The 13,240-nt window shown below is 43.0% G+C and overlaps 1 protein-coding gene across 1 annotated transcript in view; it reads left to right on the plus strand.

The window, feature by feature from the left end:
• Dnah3 (dynein axonemal heavy chain 3) overlaps positions 1 to 13,240 on the plus strand; it is a 173,785-nt gene that overhangs the window by 52,982 nt on the left and 107,563 nt on the right. Inside the window, 7 exon segments of the mRNA XM_052711765.1 lie at positions 406 to 497; positions 1,519 to 1,633; positions 4,035 to 4,151; positions 5,367 to 5,546; positions 6,937 to 7,073; positions 10,656 to 10,857; positions 12,058 to 12,150. Coding sequence (XP_052567725.1) covers positions 406 to 497; positions 1,519 to 1,633; positions 4,035 to 4,151; positions 5,367 to 5,546; positions 6,937 to 7,073; positions 10,656 to 10,857; positions 12,058 to 12,150 — 936 coding nt within the window.

Genomic DNA, 13,240 nt, shown 5'->3' on the forward strand with positions numbered 1-13,240 from the left:
CACACACACACACACACAGCAAATACTCACTACAGATTGAATCACAGGGGAGCTTTCCACAGGCCTTTGAAGCACAACTGAGGCTCTGTTCTGGTCATTGGGATGCTCAGGAACTGGTTGGGAGACAAACTTGGAAGAACCAGATAACGGTGTGGCTCTGCAACAGCCGTCTGACCCCTCAGAACCATGTGGTCATTTCATTGAGTATTAGTTAGTTAAAACTAACTGAACACAAAAATTCAGTTCATCACTCGCATTAGCCCCAGTTTAGCACTCAACTGCCTCCTGGGACTAGTGACTACAATGCTGGACAGTGCAGACAATGAACTTTCCCATCCTTACCGAGGTTCCACTGGACAATGCTACCTTCCACAACCACTCCTTGTCTCCGTCCTTTCTTTGCAGATCAGTGAGATTGTTGGCTATGAGATAAAGCCCACAGAGACAACGTGCCTTGCGAACATGCTGGAATTTGGATTCGGCAAATTTGTTGAAAGGTAAGGGTTATCCCTCGTTCTAGACAGGTTTTGGTTCAGGGGTCACTGTGATTGAAAATATCAATGACTCCCACTTGGGCTGACATACCCAAGTGGCTATCTCTTTTCCTGCTGTAGAGTTGGAACTAGAAAGAGTTAGGGATTTCATTTCAAAGGGAAACTAAAAACAAATGCTTTCTGGGGACCTGAGACTCTGCCCAACTCTTAGAACTTGGAACAAACCACTCAGCCTTCATGGGCCTGTTTTCTCTTAAACAGCAAACTAGGATGACCTCCAGCTACTAAGATCCATGAAGCACACTGTGATGAACGATCTCTTTGTTTTCTCCCTCCCCGAGTGCCCTGGGATTCTAGGGCGATCATTTGTATTATCTGAATGGCTGTTTTTATTTCTGTTTGTTTTGGGGGTGAGCATCGTAGGTGTGTTTGTGAGTGGGAGGTACAAATGTGGAGGGGGTGTGCATGCATGTGTGTTATGTGCAAGTGGAGGCCAGATGACACCTTGGCTGTCATTCCTTAGGAGCCAAGTAAGTTAGGCTGCTAACAACTTATTTTTCATAGTTTTTGGGGTCTTGGAGTCCATGACTATGGGCTCCTTGAAGGCCTCTCTCCTTGACATATAGATAGCCATCTTTCCCTTGTGTCTTCACATGCTCTTGATTTCTATGTGATTGTCATCAACTCTTCCTATAAGAACACCAGTCATGTTGGATTAGGCTTGGCCTCCATGGCTTCATTTTAATATAATCACCTCACTAAACACCCTTCAAATATAGTCACATTTTGAATGGTTGGGGATTAGAACTTCAGTGGGAATTTTGGAGAAACACTCAATTTATAAACAGCCCCAAAAGACAACAGTACTCAGAACAGGAAATCCATTGAAAGTAGCTGGCAAACCTTAGAGAAAGCATTTTGTTGAAATTAAAACTTTTGGAAATCTCTGAAGACTGAGCTGAAATTCCTCCTCAGGTATCTGCCACTGCCTGTTGATGTTAGTGTTGGTGTGTTCTCTCCTCAGGCTGGAGCCCATTGGTGCAGCTGCCAGCAAGGAATACTCTCTGGAGAAAAACTTAGAGAAGATGAAGTCAGACTGGGTCAACATGACGTTCAGTTTTGTGAAGTACAGGGACACTGTGAGTCAGTCCAGTGGTAACTCCCTGAAAGCAGCCCTGTGTGTTATGTAGTAGATACAGACATGATTCTATATGCAACAGACCTCATAGAAGAATAACCCTCTGCATGGGTATTGCCTCTGCCTGCCTGTCCTCCATCATGCTTGCTCTCACACTCCACTGGAGCCATATATCTCAAAATCAAAGGGTCTTTTGACCTAGTGCAAAGGAATGGAGTGAGTCTCCTGAATTAACATGTCTCAAGAACAACACAGGCTTGTGTAACTATGCACACACACACACACACTCACACACACACACACACACACACACACACACACACACACACACACACACACCAACTCAGGTCCTTCAGAATCAGGACAACAACACATTTTACTTCTTAAATGTTAATGTGTACAAGAATTCCTTCAGGATCTCTTTAAACTAATTTGTGGGGATGAGAGTGGGATCTGGGGTTCTCCAGAACTAGCAAATTCCCCGACACTTACAAACCAGTTTGAATTGTAAGGGTGTGGATTGCTCTATTTTCATGGGTGCCTGCAGATAGATATGAGTTTGTGCAATGAATGTGGAGGTACATTTGCTTGGATAACCCCAGGGTCTAGTTTGGTCTTGTGGTGAAGCATAAGGTAGATATGAGGACTGCTGCCCAGTTCACTGTGGAAGGCACAGGTAGATATTCACATACTGCTCCCCATTCACACCTAGAACAGCATCCCAAATGCTAACTGCACAGCAGAATCATTTGGGATACTTAAAAAGAAAATCACAATAGATTTTTTTCCCCTGCTCTCCCACCTTCTGGGTTTTGAACATCTATCTGCACTTGCCCTCCTGGCTTTCTTTTCCGTAGTGCTGGAGATTGAACTTGGGGCCTTGTTCTTGTTGAGAAAGCACTCTACCATGTGACCACACTTCCAGTACTCCATTTTTTGAGTGTTCAACTTAGAACCAAAACCCTGGATATCTGAGCACTTCCCTTCTCTCTAAACAATGTATCATCCTCCTCCTGTGACTTATTTCTCTCATTGATTTTGATGGTCACAAGGCCTTGGTTTCACTCATCCAGGAGTCAGTTTGAGGCAGGAGAACTGGAGGCAAATGAGTTCATTACTGGGTCTTTCCCAACAAGGCCAAGTCTCCCATGTTCCATAAGCTTGGAGTTGTGCATTCTGATTGGGTCAGACACTGCTCTAGAGGCTGCTGGGCTGTGATGAAGAGTTCAGCTATGGACCTATGAGCAGGTTCATTAGTCCTGATTTACCTCCAAAGTTTATGACTGAAGTAGCTACCAACAAAAAGCAATAGCAAAATGACAGTGAAGACTCCAGTCTATGAAGAGCTAGACATGCTTTTCAGACACACTGAGAAAAGATAGACAGAAGAATATATCCTAGGCCAGATTTAGTCCATATCTGCAATTACATCATCTATATCTGCATCTACATCTGTGTCTGCAAGCTTGAAGAAAGTAAAATCAAAGCAAGCAAGACCAGATTTGCTGTAGGTGGCGGACTATCAGCAGTCTGTCTGTCACAACAGCTCAGGGAAAAGGGTACAGCCCATAGGAAGTGACTGCAGATGCGATACCCTTACATGATAGCAAGATAGAACTCACCGAATGTATAAGACAGAAGTTCCAAGCTGGAGCTACACATCTATGTACTTTTATCATGTGACCACACATAGAACAAGCAAGCAAAGCTTTGTTTACAAAGGGATTAAGTGTAATTAACTTAATAAGTATGTCCTTCTATTAGTAGACATTTAAAGAGAACTCATGAATTGAAATTTTAAAAAAATCTTTGAATTTCATCTTAAAATAACTACAAGAACCCCTATGATTGGCTACAGTACATGGACCTAGGTAGTTAGTGCCCATGGACTGGAAGCTGATGTTCCCTGAGGGAGCCAGGAAAGCAAATAGTCAGAGAGAAAGGAACCTGGGGAAGGGGACTGTCCTTTCCCCAACAGACTCTAGGTCTGGGTTAGGTTGATTTCTGCAAATAAGTCAAACAGTAAAATCTTTCTTTTGTTTTGTTTCATTTTGTTTATTGAGACAGATCTTATGAAGTAGCCCAGGCTGGCCTCAAACTCATGTGTCCCTTCAGCTTCAGCCTTCAGAGTGCTGAGATAATAGGCATTCCCCACTGCTCCTGTCTGACAATGAGTATTTTTAGTAACCAATGTGAACCAGGTGCATTGTGCTTCAGAGGCTGAAGTGGGAACATCTATATTGAGAACCTGTCTCAAAATAAATAAATATCTTATGATGAAAAAGTCTTGTGAGACATAGATGCCTTCTGGAACCTTCTTGAACCAGCATGGATAATGGGATAGGCAAGGCAAATGGGTCTCATGATTTTGACTTTGACTGGGTGGGCATCTTTATTGGCAGGATACAAGCATCTTGTGTGCAGTTGATGACATTCAACTGCTACTCGATGATCACGTGATAAAGACCCAGACAATGTGTGGCTCTGCATTCATCAAGCCAATAGAAACAGAATGTCGGGTAAGAAAACAACCATTGTATATCTTGTTGTGGCCTATTAGGTCTCAGTTTCTCAGAGGAGGGGTGGGGTTCTCAAGTTCAATGGAAAAATAAACTTCCCTTTCCCTGAATGGACGAATGAAAGGAGGAATGAACACAAGACTGAGAGCAGTGATGGCATAATTAAGATCGTGGCCTCCCGAGCCACTGGAGCAGTCTGCCCAAGGAGTAGATGAGGCTTGACTATGTCAAACAAAAATATATTTGCCAAGTATTTTATAGTCTATGGTAATCTAGAATATGAGCCACATGACCCTAAGAGTTTAGCCCCCCCTTAGTCATTGTCTATAGAAGTGAGATTGATTGGGAGGTGGAAAATGTCTTAGCTCAAGGGAAAAAGAAAAAGTGGCATAGGCCTCCTGGGTCCAGACCTCTGGGTCTGTATTCTGGTTCTGCCTTTACTGTTACCTGTGTGACCTTGGGAAGCTATTTGAACTATTGTGTTCAGAGTCTGCATCTGTAAACTTGAGGTTTGTTAATATCTCCATTACACTGTGTGTGTGTGTGTGTGTGTGTGTGTGTGTGTGTGTGTGTGTGTGTGTGTGACACTTGTGGAAACTAGAGGATAGTCTTGGGCAGTGATCTTCTTGGTTTTGTTTTCGAGACAAGCACTGTCACTAGTCAAGCAGGCTGGGTTGACGGCCAGCCAGCTCCAGAGACCTGCCTGTCTCCACCTCTCCAGCACCGGGATTACAAGCTTATGTCACTACACCCAGTTTGTTGTTGTTGTTGTTATTTGTTTGTTTTAACCTGAGTTCTGGTATAGAGGAAAGAACTTTATCAATTTAGCTATCTCTCCAACCCACATAGATTTGTTAACATCTCATAAGGTGGTTGAATTAAATTGCTTTCATATATATATATATATAATATATATATTAATCACATATATAATGATATATATATAAAGCTCCCTGATCATCACTCATCAAAGAATAAGCTTTATTATTGTTATCTAACTAAAATGTGAGCTTCACAAGGCGAAAGACTCTTTGTTTCATTATATCCATGTTCCCTGAAACTATAGTCACATGAGATACATTTCAATAAGTATTTTTTAAACAAGTGAATAGTGAGTCAATGAATCAATGAATCCATCCATCTGTGTGCTCACTCACTGGTGTGTGCTGCAGAGTGGCAGGTTACTGATTCAGATGTGGAATTCTACACTCACAGAAATGGGAAGAAAAGCTAGTTCGGGTACAGGAAAATTTGGATGCCTGGTTAAAATGCCAAGTCACTTGGCTGTACCTGGAACCAATCTTCAGCTCAGAGGACATCATAGCCCAGATGCCAGCAGAGGGCAAGAAATTTGGCACTGTGGATTCTTACTGGAAAACACTCATGACTCAGGCGGTGAGTTTTATCTCTTGCATCTCACCAGCAAAAAATATTATCATGGTACATTGTGTCTATGTCCCTTGAAACTACCAAGTGGAATTTAAATTTGACATTTTATATCATTGCTGTAATTTATTAAAACTTCAAATATGGAAATATGGGATATGGAAAGGAGAAAGTTTTTGAAATCTTACCTCCCTGGAGATAACTCTTAGCAGTTGACATTATTTAACTATCATGTCTAATGAGAAAAGACTTTGTTAAAGAGTGATGCAGTACCATTTTCATAGGTTGGGAATCCTTTTAGATTTCAAATAGTGGTGCATACTGATACTCAGTTATTTAATGGGTTTTTTTGGTAAATATGATGACTCAGATATGATCTTAGAAGTCAGAAGATATTTGAGAAGAACAACATGATTTCCACTTTTTTTACAACTCTGTTATGAGGTGCACAGGCTTGAATGAACAAAAGCTGTGATGTGTGCACGTGGTGTGTAGGCAATAGGGAGCAATACACTTGCCTGGGAGTGTCAGGGAGACCTCCAAAGCAGGGGACAGTAGAACCAAGCATGGAAGGATGAGTTACACGTGTGTAAGGTGTATCTCCTGAGAGGATATATTTTTCCCTTTTTGAAAAACTCAAATTGTGGTACATGATCAGAGAATTTATCTCAATGAAGTATATTTGTTTGGATTACTTGTGGTCTGGATTCTAGGGGTGAGGTATGGGGGGGGCAGTTATAAGACCCAGCCAGTGGAGCAGATTTTACATTAGTTATCCTTCTTTGGTTGCACATAATAGAAACCCACTAAGTGTAGGCCAAGAAAAATTATTGGGTCATTCATAGAGCACAAGGCCTCCCAAGGGTCAACAGAGGGCCAAGGAAACCTTCTGGAGCTCACAAGTACTCTTTTTATACTCTTGCTGATACTTCTCTTTCTACTTTGGCCACCTGGGGCTCTCCCTTCAGACTGGCTTGCTCTGCCACAGAGTAGCCAGCAGGAGATGATCCTTACATGGCCCAAAGCTCCTTGATCAAGGGTTCAGCACAGGCCAGCACAGACTGCTATGATCTATGTTTTAGACCCCCAAAATGTTCAGATGAAATTGACTCTGAATTTGTGATGCCCAACCTCTACCCAGCTAGCCATGATTGAAGAAATGCAGTCATGCTTGGTGAGCAGCTAGCCCTGTGGGACTAGGAAAGCATCAGGAAGTGGCTACTTGGGTGGGCAGCATCACTAGTTGGTGAGTTGGTCATGACTTCATTACCATGACCAACGTTGAGTACCCATAATGATTCTCACCGTGTGTGTGTGTGTGTGTGTGTGTGTGTGTGTGTGTGTGTGTGTGTGTGTATGTGTGTGTGTGTGTGTGTGTGTGTGTGTGTGTGTCTCCCAGGTGAAAGATACCAGGGTTCTGGTGGCAGCTGATCAGCCAAGAATGACTGAGAAGCTTCAGGAAGCCAACATTCTGTTGGAAGACATCCAGCGGGGGCTGAATGACTACCTGGAAAAGAAGAGGCTATTTTTCCCCAGGTATCCAGGATGGTTCTTTCATTTGGACCTACCCTTTGAGGTCATATGTAGGTGGAATTAAATTTTTCTTGTTAGAGTTGGATTCTATTCCATTCCTGCTTCCCTGGTTCCCAAGGGATGACATCTAGGAGTTAACATACCTCCACGGCCATCATCTAGAGTGAAGCTAAATGGATTCTGTAAGGGTTACATCTTTACTTCGGCCAGCTAATAATATTGTTTCTGTCCAGTAAAGGGCATAGTAGTCATGATTAAGACCTGCTATTTAGAGCTAAAGAGATCTCTCTTGTGATCTCAGCTTTTCTATTTATTCTCTTGAATACCTTCAGCAAATCTATCTGAGACTCAGGTTCCCCACTATGAAATTGAGATATGATAATACTAATGGCTCTCAGTTCATTTGTTTTCTGTGCAGATCACTGAGCTACATTTAAAACAGAAGTGTTTGAAAAATGTCAGCTAATTTTTTGAACATTAACATTTATAGCTCCAAGTAACTTTCCCACAAAAGTTAATGCTTTACATAAAAGTCAATGTGGTTTAAGAGGGATACTTCTGAGTTCACTGTGGCTGGTCACTCCACGCCATTCAACTCAATTAGGATGTAGGTTTTCATGCCTATAACCCCAGTACTTGGTAGGTGGAGGCAGGACTACCAAGATTTCAAGGTCATTCTCAGCTACAAAGTTGGAGGCCAACTAGGGTTACTTGAGACTATGCCTCAAAAGACACCAACAAAAACTATAATGTGGCTTTATATGAAGTTTAGCTCTCTACTCTCCACCAAGAGAACAGTATAGGCTTTTATAGTCACAGTGGTGATAGCTTGGGGTTTTTCTATGGGAGAAATTCCCTTGGTATCTGTTTAGCACATGATTCTCTGATAAATCTTTTCTCAGTGACCCAAATATTCTTTATTTGTTCTGTCTTATAAAGTAGCCATTAGCTACTTAAGACCATTGTATGTTACTTTTAATTTTACTTTTATTCTGTGTGCATGAGTGTTTGGCCTGGATGTACATCTGGGCACCCTTGCATGCCTAGTGCCCAAGGAGTCCAGAAGAAGGTGTCAGATCCCCTGGGACAGTTGTGAGCTCCTATGTGGGTGCTGGAAATCGAATTGAATTTGGAAGAGCAGCCAATGCTCTTAACTGCTGAGCCATCTCTCCAGACCACCACTGAATCTTTTAAAGTGTCTCAGAAAGTGAGACCCATTGGCTACTTATGGCCAGTGAGTCTTGCTTTAGGCAACACGAGCAAGCACATATAGTGGAAGGAACACTAACTTGGAATCACACCATTGAGAAGAGGTTAAACTCTGGAAACCCCCGATGGTGGGCTCTTACAAACACTTTCAAACTTTTATTTTATTTATATCTGTCATGTGTAGGAGCATGCACATGAGTACAGGTGCCCACAGTGGCCAGAAGAAGACACTGGATGCCCTGCAGGTGGAGCTACAGGCAGTTGTGAGCAGCCAGGTCCTCTGCAAGAGTAGGGCACACTCTTAACCACTTAACCATCTCTTCAGCCTCAGGGCCTTTGGTTCTAGCCTTTTGCTGCCATTCCTAGTACTAATAGTGACAGTCAACACTAATACAGCATTTACATCTTGTGCCAGAACACCACACTAAATGCTTTATACTTAAATAATCCTTAGGATAATCCTGTAACATTGGGATCATTATTATTATCTTGACTTTATAAGTGAGAGAATAATGATGTTCCCCCAGGAAAGACAAAACTGATATATGTCCAAGCTGCAATTCAAACCCAAGGAATCTTGATGTGACATTCAAATATTTAATCTCTTTGAGCTACATTTCTACCTAAGTTAAACACACATTAAACACTCACACGAATATCTCAAGTTCATGAATTTTTGTAAAATAAAATCAATCACTCTTACTGAATACTTTGAGCTGTTGGTGATTGCCACATAAATTAATTTTACCTTAAAAATACAGAATGCTAAAATATTTTACATTGTTATTCTGCCTTTGGGCCTTACACATACTAGAGGTAACATAAGTTAACAGAGATCACCCATTTGAATATTACTTAGAAATGGTAGAAACTGACATCCTCACTAGGTACTGACTATTCAGTCAGCCTAAAAGTAGTTACTGAACTCTTCCTACTTTCTCAATACTGCAGAGAGTATATAAATTTGTTTTACTACATAACAAACACTCCAGAACTTAGAGGCATAAAACAACAGCCATTTATTTAGCTCACAATTGTATGGTATGGCACATTGGGCTGGGCTTGACTGAATGGTGCTTCTCCTTGGAGCTCACTCAATGTGATTATAGTCAACTGGAGTCGGTCCTAATCCTTTGCCTGGTGGTTGGATTCCTGTTGCTTGGGCACTAGGAAGGTTAGCCTAGGTTTGTTCACATGGTCACAGGAGCATCAGGTGTGTCAATGATAAGGTCTCCTAGGGTCTAAGGCTTGGGACTTGAATATACCTATGTTCACTAGATTCTGCTAGCCAAAGCAAGACAGAGAAATGGCCTAAGATCAAGAAATGCCTTAGTCAAGTGTTCCTCTTAGCTTGGGCTGGCTCTATTGTCTTCACTAAACACTATGAACAACTTGTAATCCATCATATTAAGTAAGACCATAATCCCATGGAGCCCTTCTTTGTAGAATTTTCAGTCTCAGGTTCATAAAAGAGGTTGATACCTTGAACATTTTCTGAAGGTTTGATTTTGCATCTTTAGAGTCTGAGCAAGTGGGGAAGTGGCTACTACCTCCACTTAAAAGACAGAAGAGGTCTCTGCCTGCACATAGGTTCATTACAAACACACTGTTTTTGTCTGCTGTGCTGGATTGCATAAGGGCATTTTCATGCAAGTGTATAACGTACTTCACATGCCTTTTTATTTCTACCTTTAACATTTTCTGGCATATCTAGAGACAAGGAAGAGCAATCTCTCTTCTCTTTATCCAGAGGTTCTTGACACTGATTGCATGTTAAGGTTGATTGGGATTTAAAATATTAAAGATTTCCTCAGACCTTATCAGACATCAGATACATGGGACTCTCTGTGTGTTTGGATCTTGGCATTAAAATTCTTAGGAGCTCCCCAGGCAATCCTGAAGTACAAGCAGTGATGAGAGCCAAGCTGTCATTCCAGTCCCCACCGTGCTGAGCTCAGACATGCCTGCTCCTATTCTTTCTCTTGCCCTCTGAGTCAAAATGATCTTCATGGACTGGAGAGATGGCTCAGTGGTTAAGAGAACTGGCTGCTCTTCCAGAGGTCCTGAGTTCCATTCTCAGCAACCACATAGTGGCTTTCAACCATCTGTAATGAGGTCTGGTGACCTCTTCTGTCTTGCAGGCAGATATGCAGGCAGAACACTGTATACATAATAAATAAAACTTTAAAAGGAAAAAAGTTCTTCACCTTTTGTACACCAGGTGGGTGGTGGAGGAGAGGAGCCAGGCCTAGAAAAGACCTTGGGATGCAGCTAGTAATCACCCAGGAGGACCCATCTGTCAGGAGCATCTCCTTGCTAGAAATTCGAGTCCTCGAAAGAGCTCCCCATGACCACATTCTCTTTACTTTGAAATAGGTTCTTCTTCCTGTCGAATGATGAACTTCTGGAGATCTTGTCAGAGACAAAGGACCCACTCCGTGTGCAGCCACACTTGAAGAAGTGCTTTGAAGGAATCGCCAAGCTGGAGTTCACAGACAATCTGGAAATCCTGGGCATGATCAGCTCAGAAAAAGAAACTGTTCCCTTCATACAGACAATCTACCCAGCAAAAGCCAAAGTAATCCCCCTGTGTGTTTGAGGGGGAGCTAAATTCTCCACAGTAGAACAAACCAGAGCAGGGGGTTCCCTGGGCTAAGCTTTTGAACTCTAGTTTGGGGTGTGGAACAGTTAGATTCCATAACTTAATAACTAAATCATTTTGAAGTTACTCCAACTTCTGGGCCTCAGTTTACCCATCTCTAAGATGGGGATTATATTGTAGGCCATGGGACAAATAAAACTGTGGAAAGATCTCGAATAAAGTTGATGCAGTAGCAGAGATCAGATTCCAGGTGACCTGATGATGCTTTCAGAGCCCAGGTAGACAACGATCCAGTCACACAAAACATAGAATCAATGAGAAATCTCACACACCCCCAACCTGGCTTTTCATATGTACACCTTTTGGGGAGGGGGATGCAGGGTCTCACTTATTTAGCCCTGGCTGGCCTTAAGCTTGAGGTCCTCTTTTTTGGACTTCCTGGGTGCTGAGATCACAGAGGGTGCTGCCACTACAAGTCGGATGGCCTTTGATAACTAGTAAAATGTAAGTGATTCCCAGCCCCGTGGAAAAGAGCAGCGTCCGAAGAGGGCATACTGTTCTTGCAGAGGACCCAATTGCAGTGCCTAGCACCTCTGTCCGTCGGCTCACAACTGTCTGTAACTCCAGTTCCAAGGGATGTCACGCCTCTGGTCCCCTCAGGCACCTGCACTCACATGTACACATCCATGCACAGACACATGTGCATGCAATAAAATATAAAAAGGAGAAACTTATTTTATTAATAAGAATAAAGATTTCATTTGCCTCCTAAGAAGCTGTTGGCTTGAGAAAATGATATGAAGGAACGTGTATTAAATATTTCCAAGAGCAGGCCAGGTGGTGGTGGTGCAAGCCTTTAATCCCAGCACTCGGGAGGCAGAGCCAGGCAGATCTCCGTGAGTTCGAGGCCAGCCTGGTCTACAGAGTGAGTTCCAGGACAGCCAGGACTACACAGAGAAACCCTGTCTTGAAAAACAAACAAACAAACAAAATTTCTAGAGGAAACACACTTCCTAGACAACTGTTAATAAGCATAAAGCAATCAGTCAAAGAATATTGACTTGAAGAGGTGGCAACCCCCGAATCCGGCTCCAGAAAGAGATCTGGACGCCTGCCACGGTCTCTGTCCAGCTTTGATTGACAGTTGCTGCCTCCCGCTGTTGTATTTCCCCACAGGGCATGGTGGAAAAGTGGCTGCAGCAGGTGGAGAGGGTGATGCTGTCCAGCATGCGGCAAGTTATTGGAAATGGGATTGAAGCTTATGCCCAGGTAAACAGGAATTAGGGTACTACAAAGGAAGCTTTGGGGAGTGGTTTGGATGGGTCAGTTCCCCCGGACCTTTAGGATACTACTGAAACCTACCTCTCTGAGCCTCTGGGTCCTTTGCCTGTGAATCCTAGGGCAATGAGCAGTTTTCTGGCAGAGTTGGCTGGTAGACGCAGGTGATGGAAGAGAAGGGTTACCTAGAGCCCTCTGGTGATGGGGATGGGGTGGGAGTAGGGGCTTTGCTTCCTGTCACATGGGATTTGTGGCTCCATTTAGTTCCCCTCCAAGTAGGCATTCACTTGGATCACCTGGGAGTGGCAGTCTAGTCCCTAAAGGCCTTAATGGAAACAAGGATGACACAAAACCTAAGGAAAAATAACCTATTGGGACACATCTTTAGCAGCCAGCCTCCAGCCAGGCTCATGTGGACAATGTCTGAGTTTTGTCTCCTCTTTCAGTGTGTGTCTTACTTCCAGGCTCTACCCCCATGGTAAGACTCCATCTATCAAACAAACATGTGCAACCAATGCCTTTTCACAAAGGTCCTCAAGACCTTGTGATTTAGATTTTGAAATCTAAATCAATGCCATTTCCTATAATAAATTCTGAGTCACAGAGCAAGAGCTATCAGTGTGACGTTAGCCATCAGGAGTCCACGCTTTTTCTATACAAGGCCAAGAGAATACCCACCACCTCTGTGGGCCACACTCTGGCTGTGATATCTAACTCTACCTTTATAGCACGAAAGCATCGTAGACAGTATATAAATGATAAACATGGCTGTGTTCTGATAAAAAATGTTTACAACCTGACGCAGACTTGATCCACAAGGTCTCATGGAGTCCAGGCTGGCCTCCAACTCACTATGCAGCCAAGGCCACCCTTGAACCTCTGATCCTCCTGCCTCCAACTCCCACATGCTGGGATTCTAGGCTTGCACCACCATGCCAGGTTTATGTGGTGCTGGGGCTAAACCCTGATCTTAAGTTTAGGAAACAAAAGCTGGGGAGGAGGATTTGGCTAAGAAAGCTTGCCACAACACCACAGTCTAACGCAGCCAGTAAAAGGGGAGGCGTGAGTACTGTCTGAACAT

The sequence above is a fragment of the Peromyscus californicus genome, unplaced genomic scaffold, assembly GCF_007827085.1.
Source record: "Peromyscus californicus insignis strain IS unplaced genomic scaffold, ASM782708v3 Scaffold_4__1_contigs__length_199733344, whole genome shotgun sequence".
Classification (NCBI taxonomy): domain Eukaryota; kingdom Metazoa; phylum Chordata; class Mammalia; order Rodentia; family Cricetidae; genus Peromyscus; species Peromyscus californicus.